Genomic DNA, 8,989 nt, shown 5'->3' with positions numbered 1-8,989 from the left:
GATGAGTAAGAAAAGAATACTTATTTATTGAAGATTGCATGTTAACAGGTTTTATAAAACTAGGATAAATTAAGTGTAAAGCCTTATGGATAGTGGATTCTGCCAACTTCAGCCGTTTACAAAAAGACAGGGAGACGTGAGAAAATGCAGTCTTTGCTATAGTACTGGAATTTATTTTCTACACCATGAGTACCCAGAGTTTTGCTGACGGTGCATAACTTGCAAAGTAAAAATATATGGAGAATATATGCAGCACAGCTGTAATAATTGTAGTGGACTTGCAGCAGGTCACAATAATAGGATTTGGTTTCTTGACTGGGTGGTACAGTTGGAGAAACTTTACTCAATCAGAGGAACAATACAGGCACCAGTTTGTTTGGACCACCAAACAGAAAAAAATGTATATCTGACTTCTGGTGACTCATACACTGACTATGTTTGCTGTTTTATTAATGGTGTGATTGAACAACCAGCACCCAAGAATGGAGGGTACAAGTCTATTAGCTAGAATTAAAAAAATCTGTATAGCATCAGAAGACCTGCCAGTACGTGTTTACATCAGGCAACAGAAAGAGAAATGGTTAACAAAAAGTTGGACATATAGATAAAAGGGATTATTTGCTGTCTGTTAGATGAGGAGATGGATGAGCAGTATCGATCTTCTCATCTATCTCTACACCAGAATGTGAAAAAGCAATTTCCCCAAATGTCAACCTTTCGATGGCGATGCTTAATAAAAATCTAAAAAGAAATCAAACATGACTAATTAGTTCACCAGTGGAGCAGGCAGTCCTAAATATACATCCTTGTTTACTATGTGATACTACCAAGAGCTCTGATGTGGAGTAGAAAAAAACAAGCAGACAAGCAAACACACTGGTCAACACAATGCAACTTTCACAATCAATGTCAATTCAGTGGTTTTGACCTCGTCTGCATTACACAGTACAACAACGTCACATTTGCACACGGAGCATCACACTGCTGCCCATTCCAATTTGTGGTCCAGCTCCAATTGGCTGGGATGGAGAAAACTGCACTGAGATCCAGAGGAAAGGCAGAAGTTTAGTATTCTTATGTTTAAGCAAAGAGTGAGTTGCTTCTCAAGGAGTACAACCCCCCCACCCTCGGTCTGCCTACATGCATTACTGTTACATACCGTTTTTTTTTTTTACTATTTCAGCTCAGCGCTCAGTGTAGAGGTTTTAATCTTCTGCGAAGGGACTGAGAGGGAATGCCAGTATTTAATCATGCACCGCTTCAGTCCGAGCATATTGACTCTGAAAGCTCTTAATGCAGCCAACTCTGATTAAACATCATATAGACACTTGCACAGTTCATATTTACATTGGGCTTCCAAGAAACGCAGTACTTTGTATTCATTTTACTACAGAATATTTGGAGTGCTCAAGGAGGACCTCGCATACAGATCATCTTAAGACTTGTTTTGCACAGGTAGTGGTGAATAACTTAAAATGGGACATTAATTACGTTTAGTGGGAATGCTTGAGATAGTCGAAGATGCCATGTATGTAACCCCATAGTGGCAAGAGTGCAGAAGAAACAAAAAGGTTTAAGTCTAATGCCGAATGTGTCGCCGCGTCAGGACACACATGCTCACACAGAGTGACAATAAGAAGCAATGCAACACTGCTCTGCAGGTAAAAGAGACTGACATGACTAACATACATCCAGTCCTCCATTATCCTCAAAGTCTAAAATCATTTAAATGTCTCAATTAGTGCATTCATATTAAAAATATATTAACCTTGAAAGTGCAATAACCTTTTTCGTACACGGATAAACATAATAATAAAACAGAAGGTAGTTGCATAAGGGCCTAACATACTAAGTTAACGTCTACAACAAAGTAAAAGAATAAACTCTCCAGACGGACTTCAAACTATGCAAACGTAAAAATAGAGCAAATGAGTCACCAACTTCCTGTTAGATGGCTAGAGATATTAGAAGACGATCGGACACAATCGATGCCTACATCCTGTCCCTTCTAAAGGAAGCACCATCCACAGTGGTGTGAATCCACATCCAAACACCCACGCTTCAGTCTCTCCATGAAAAAAGCACATCTCATGAAGCATCCATGAGATGTGCTTTTTTTCCCTGCTTTCATCACTGGAGGTCAAGTAACACGGGGTAAGTGGAAGTGAACTACCCTCTGTAATATGGATGTTACAGTTAGACAGAGTTAGGGCTAGCGGGTCATGATGTCACCTTCATCCAGGAAAAGCCTTCTCTCCTGTGCAAAAGTTGGACCCCGGTCCTGGTCTTGTTTTTTTTTTTTTTGGTAACCGGGACTAGGCTTCAGACTCCAGGTCTTCTTCTGCTCCATTGGTGGTGTCGCCCGTCTCAGGCTCCAGCAGCAGGAATTTGCCATCGTTGGTCAGAGGCATGTTCTTCATCAGCTGGGCCAGGGCCTCTGGGTCCTTGTAAATAAACAACACTATTCATTTTGGGGGGTTTAAATCCCTCAGGTTGTGACTATACATTTTGAATACTGGTAGACCTACATTTATGCAACTAGGGCTATGGGAATGTTGACCAACTGTGTAGATGTATGAGTTTTACTTTTTTCTATTAGTTTTTTTTGTTGAAAAAGCTACTGTGACTCAGTTTGTTAAAACTATAATATCTAAAGAAGTCATATAATAAAGCTTTATTGATGAAGCATATTCCAAAAAATATGGCTGAGCGAGAAGACTTGATAAAAACAGCAGAAAGGACTTTAGAGATGATGAGATGAGTTTGAAGTTTTTAAATGTTAGCTACAGGAAGGCTGTTCCAGAGTTGGGCTTTAAATATGCTATGCAGAGAAATGTTTGATTCAAATGAAGTGGCATCCATGACATAATATTATTATAATATTATTGTCTAACTTTTATGGGACAACACTTAACCTTTCCAGTAAAAAAAGCACATTTGTTTAAATGTGTTATATTTTGTCCTCCTGCTTATGCCTTAAAAATCAACGGTGTATTAAAAAACAAAATCTACTAATGAGTTTTGACTTGTTTTGAATGCAAGTACTGTTTTCTATATTTCCAAGATACCTTCTTTGCTTCCGTTATGTCCTTCGCCAAGCTTATGGTGTAGCATATCTGTGAATAAAGACAAAGATAAAATTCAATATACAGTGATCCTGAAGTTAATTCCACACTATAGTACATAAAAAAAAGGTCACAGTAATCTTTTCATTGGATGATTTAATTATATGGACGCTATAAATGGCCATTTAGGCGTGTGTAATGATAGCCGTTGCCGTTGGAAACAAGACCTGTGGATGTGCGTCCCAGTGGCACAATCATTGAGATATGTAACACAGAACCAGGATACATGCCTTTCAATACACAGAGCAATAATGTTATGCCTCACAGTTATATCCAGAGACTTATAATTACATTTTAATTACTCAAATTGTATTATTTTTATTTGATTTAAAATATATTTAATCTGTAACTTCTAATACGTTATAAGAGCCTGCAGACATCCCGATATAAATTTGTGCATCATGTACTATGTTTCCCATCCTTGAAAATAACATCAATGTTTGGTGTATCAACCTTTTCGCCTTCTGTGTTGCTCTCAAAGACGAAGGCACTAAACGAAGGCTCTCCCTCCTCGTCGCTGTCACTCCAGTCTCTGCCCTCGACCACGAACCCCATCAGCCTCCCGTTCTCTTGGTGGGCTGCAAACTGACACACTTCTCCCAGCTGGAACTGAGAAATGAGGAGTGTTAAAACAGTGAGAGAGTTAACTATGGTAAGACTTGGATTGCAGCCGACATGGCTGAACCTCTTAATGAAAAAGAGGAAGGGATTGTTGCTGTCTCAGTCTTTTGTCATACTTACGCTTATTCTTGTGACTTGAGTCTGAGGGTCAATCAACCTATTGCAAACACAAAATAGAGACTTTTTTAAAAAATAATAAAACATGGCCGTGATATTGTTTTGACGTTGGATTTGATAAATGGACATGCATTTATATAGCAAAATAAACAAAATTGAATTGAACCGCTGATCATCTGATTAGAGGACGACCCGCTCTACGTCACGTTTTCTTGGATAGCATGAGTGGAATACTGTTTTTTGCAGATATTTATGTGTGGTTTGGTCCACTAGAAACGACGAGTTTCATGCAAACGTGCACTATGAATAAACCATTTATGAATATATAAAGGTGGAATATTTTGCGCCTGTTAAACCGTAACAGGCCCTCAGACGGACACTGGCATTTGTTTGGGCATTTCCTATCTGTAATTTCTTGAAAACTTCTGAATGCTTCACCATCTCTATATGCTGAGGTCCAATCAGTTGACGCTGAAGTAACAGTCCATAAATGTGTGATCATTTCTACCTGAGGCTACTGCTGGTGACCATGAGATGGGACTCTGTGGTCCTGAAGATGTTGTGGATGGCTCTGGCAGCCAACACCTGCCTCATGGCCTCATAGATCACCTCCTGGTTGTTGCCACAGCGCACCGCCATTGAGCCCTGAAAGCGCACGGCGAATACCTGTTGCAGGAGGGAGTCTGTGGAACCAAACATACACCCACACGAACACAAATACGTCAACATCATAAATACGCAAGTCAACAACAGAAGCGCTGGAACACTCACTGAAGGAGAGTATAATCCAGGTACACAAACAATGAGTTGAAGTGAAACTCAAACAGTGCCTTTTTGAGAGATCATCATCAAGTAAAAGGGTTACCGTCACTTTCCGTTGAACAGTCATCGTCCGTTTCTCCAAACGGATTTGTACGTCTGCCAGGAAGGGAACACACACACCAGTGAAAAACAATTAAACCCCTGCATCGAGCCATTAAGAAGCTTTCAGCTTCCTGGAAATGATATAATAACCACTATGAAGCCAACTTTCAGGAAATTAACATCATCACCCACCAGCACTAGTCACTCCTGCCTCTGCCGTCTCTCACAAACATGCACCCACACAAACTTCCTGCCCCAGCTGTCTCCTCACCTCCCCCCGGCCCTGTTCTGGTCCTGAAACTCAGAGGCTGGCAGCATGATGTCAAACTGAATTGGTGTCCCAGGGGCTATCAGGTCTTCTGGTTCCGGAGCAGCCCCCGTCTTCTGGGAACCACCAGTGGAAGTATATACACCTCCTGGCTTTGCTCTGCAGGAATGAGGCAGACAGAGTGAAGATGAGTTATAAGGAGTAAATACTCAACTTAAAGGTCCACATGGCTTAATATAATACTAACTCATCCATATGTGAATCAAAATAGTTTATGGTTTTTCCTGCACAGAGTGGCTGTCAGAGCCCTTCCCGATGCAACTCCGATGTTAGTGATAAGAGATAAGAAATATTGAAAAAGGGAATTTTCGGTCATGTACAGTGGAAATGCTGATATATATATATAAGGATAATATTTAAACGGCCAGAGAGCAATATGGGCAGCCATTTTGACATATCAAGGCAAGGTAAACACAGCTGTAATTACTCACATTAATTATGGTGGAACAGGGTCCTGTTACTGTGCATGCTGGCTTACTGGAATGACCAAAATAGAACAGGAACACAATTCATTTTACCATTTAACCCTGTGTTTACCCTGCTATCACATGTCAAAATGGCTGCTGTGAAGAGGGCCTATAGCTTGCCTATGATGCCCACATCGTTTTGGGGGGTTGTTTTGGTCAGGTGCAGATCTACCACACACCACAGAGCTTCAACAAGCTGAGAAATTCAAAGCCTGATGTAACTGAATTATTGTTGCTGAGATATATTTGGACAATCTCTGTTAAAAGGAGCGGTTTGGCTGTTTCCATTTGTTAGATTTAGCGACAAATTCATACGGGCTTCTCAGTTGAATCATCGTCATCCTCAGTAATCATAGGTTACCATTTTGTTCCTCCTCCCCTCCTGAAGCAAACTGTAATCAATTCAAATTGATAATCACTTTGTACACCAAGAACAAACACATGTCAGCAGAGTTGAACAGACACAAATAAATATGAGCGTTTCATACTTTCAATAATGAGCCAAAACGATGCAAAAAGCATGTAACATACAAATCAAAAAGGACTGTGCAGCTAAGTCCTCGATTTTTACAAACTATAAGACTTTCTATAAATATAAAAGCATTTAATTCTTAACTTAAGGAGAGGATGCGGTACATGGTGTTATGACAAGAAGCATGCCTGACCTGTCAGGGTTGGGCGAGCCCTCTGGTCTCTTCTCAAAGCTGGTGATGGGGGTGACGGCCTGGATGGCTGTCTGGTTCAGTCGGATAGCCACAGCCTGACAACAAGACACACAAACACGGTTACATTATGTTGTAGAAATATTTCTCTATTTATTTTATTTAGAATCAGCTGTACATATTTACTACCAAGATAAAAGAGGAAATGTTCCTCTGATTCTTAGATATTTGGTTTAGTTGCTGTATTTTTTCATTTGTGTGTCTATGAAATTGCGTGGGAAGGAGCATTACCTCTGGGTTGTCAGTCAGGTAGATCTGTCTGGAGATGTTGTTCACAGTACAAATCCACTGAGAAAGAAACACAGAGATCCACATTAGGACTTCCTCCATTCCAGACGTGAGCAGCCTGAAATCACTTGACTGATACCAGCTGTGACAGGCCAGTCAGATGTGTCCAAGCACAAAACCAAATATGAAAACCACACTAATAAGGCTTGACAGCTCCGCCATTGTTGTACGAGATATTTGAACCAGCAAATGTCTTTGGAATGAAGATGTACAACAATATGGAAGATGAAACACAGCTATTTTCACACTTACTTCCTCATATTCCCTTTTGCTTTCAGCTTGTAGAATCATCGACCTTGAGGCATTGAAAACAATGGGGAGAATTAAATAAAGTACATCCAGTATCTGATAAATGTTTGTGTGTTTTTCTTGTTGTTGGATATATAGAAACGTGTTCATACGTTTTCCCTGAGGGGGAGGTTATCTGAAAACAGTAGCGTCTGTCCTCACACTCCACAGCCATGACTGAACTGTTGTCCAGGTCCAGCACCATGCCCCCTGCCACCGCCCCACGCGGCTGGCACATGAGGTTCCCTCCCTGGGTGAAGAAGTACAGTCGGTCCCAGGCTGTGGTCACTAGGCCCGTTTTACTGGAGCACAGAAAGGAAGGGGCAGAAAGAGTGGACAAAGGTCAGCACTAAAGGATGAGAGTGTGAGATTACACTGGCATACAAGAAGGAGTTCAAAATGAAAATATGCAAAACCTCTTCATTACCTGTTCATAACCTTTAGTTTATTATGCAAATCTGAAATGGCTGTATTCATATTCTCTAGCTCTGACCCAACCAAATGTAACAGACATCAATGTTAACATAACAAAAACAATGAAAAGCTCAAACTCTGCAATTGCTCATTTATTTATTTTTTTATTTTATTATATTTTATAAGTACATCAAAAAAATTCACAAACATACTTTTAGAGAACCTTTTGCCTAAGAATTCAGATTAAATGCTTTGACATTAATCTGTCAACACAGGGCAATATATTAAATACTCAATACAAAAAATAAAGAACATTAAGCTTATGACCACTTAGTCTGCAGAAAAACATGACAAATGGTTGAAGGTGAAGGGTTCAAGGCTAATGTAATATCATTATGCAACACAGGACTGCATTGAAAAGTAGACTGTTCTGCTTAATACAGATATTGCAAAAGGGTTGGGGGGCAGATATGCTACTTTTTTCATAATGTATAATATAAAAATCAAGTGACCAGCACTCAGTGCAGCAGTGGTGTAGGCTTTAGTGCTCTGTGGAGTCTGGCATGTTGTCTGCAGTGGGCTTTTACATGGATGCTAGCTCCTAGCTGAGCTTTCCTTTACTTCCCTGGAGTCGGTGAGCAACCACAGGAACAACACCACTCTGCCAAATTAAGTACCTGTTTGCCACATTAACTTAGGAAATTCCACCATTCCCAATTCAATTAAAATGACTAATGTGCCCGTTTGGCGATTGAGGCATCGAAGCACGGGTTTCACTGGTTTGTTTCTATCCGCACCAATACATTGGCGTGATTTTTCCTGCCAACCAGAGAGCATTTCACCATGCTTATAACGAAACTAGCATACAGATTGTGACCCGACATAAAATTGCCTCATGTTGTCCATTAGTTCTCCTTAAATGATACCAGGCTTTTTGAAATATTTTGAAGATTGAATGGTCATTTTCATTCGTACATTGAAACCCTGTGCTGCAGGTCATTACGATTAGTTAAAGTCCAAAGTCCGATGTCAAAACAGTTTTCTTCTATTACGCCCCCACCGGCTTATATTTCATCCAAATGTCTATAGAATTGTGTGATATTTAAGACTTAGAGGCAGTGAGATATTTTCATTTTTCAAGTGCATATAAATAAAAGATAAACTACAAGCTTCGACTCAAGCAGTTTTAAAAGAAAACATCACTTGTATGACTCATTTAAATGGCTCACCTGTAAGCCTTCCTCATGTACATTCTGTTTGATTCCTCTGATTAATAACAAAATAAATGGCTCATGCTGCCGTGGGTGGCCGAGACCCTTAATATTGTGAAACCAATCGAAACAGCGAATGTTCTCTGTACTCGGCATTTGACAAGCGTTGAAGGCTGCTGGCATTGTGGGTGATGACACACAACAGAATGGCCTTCTGTGGAAAACCTTTTCTCTGGTGTCACAGGCATTTGTCAAAGACTCTGGATGCATATGAGCGATAGACAGAGTTTGACAGGTCTGACATTTCACTAAATCACATTGCGGGCTACGCTGCAGTTCTATCCCCTGAAGCCATTAAGGAAGTTTCCCATCTAATACATCCACTGTGCAATAAGCTGACAGCGCACACTGTCAACATGTTACCTGACCCACCTTGTTTGCTGTGATAGACTTACGGTTAACTGTGTTCATGCCGATTTTGCAAAAGAAGCAAAGATATTTTTAGTTTAGTTTAGTAATTTAGAGATTGAAGACTTTATGTAGC

General features: G+C 40.2%; 1 protein-coding gene across 1 annotated transcript in view; it reads right to left on the bottom strand.

The window, feature by feature from the left end:
• Window positions 1-147: 147 nt before the first annotated feature.
• The window catches only part of appl2 (adaptor protein, phosphotyrosine interaction, PH domain and leucine zipper containing 2), a 16,771-nt gene continuing 7,929 nt past the window's right edge, over window positions 148-8,989 (bottom strand). The window contains exons 11-21 of the mRNA XM_084018259.1: window positions 6,934-7,122; window positions 6,785-6,827; window positions 6,476-6,532; window positions 6,188-6,282; window positions 4,999-5,154; window positions 4,729-4,781; window positions 4,372-4,546; window positions 3,867-3,903; window positions 3,579-3,734; window positions 3,069-3,116; window positions 148-2,444 (exon numbers count right to left, since the gene is read on the bottom strand). Coding sequence (XP_083874385.1) covers window positions 2,316-2,444; window positions 3,069-3,116; window positions 3,579-3,734; window positions 3,867-3,903; window positions 4,372-4,546; window positions 4,729-4,781; window positions 4,999-5,154; window positions 6,188-6,282; window positions 6,476-6,532; window positions 6,785-6,827; window positions 6,934-7,122 — 1,138 coding nt within the window. The 3' untranslated portion in view covers window positions 148-2,315. The remainder of the gene's footprint in view (window positions 2,445-3,068; window positions 3,117-3,578; window positions 3,735-3,866; window positions 3,904-4,371; window positions 4,547-4,728; window positions 4,782-4,998; window positions 5,155-6,187; window positions 6,283-6,475; window positions 6,533-6,784; window positions 6,828-6,933; window positions 7,123-8,989) is intronic.

This window comes from Eutrigla gurnardus, assembly GCF_963514095.1.
Source record: "Eutrigla gurnardus genome assembly, chromosome: 9".
NCBI lineage: Eukaryota > Metazoa > Chordata > Actinopteri > Perciformes > Triglidae > Eutrigla > Eutrigla gurnardus.
Note: the sequence above shows the minus strand (reverse complement) of the source record. Positions and strands in the feature narration are given on the sequence as shown.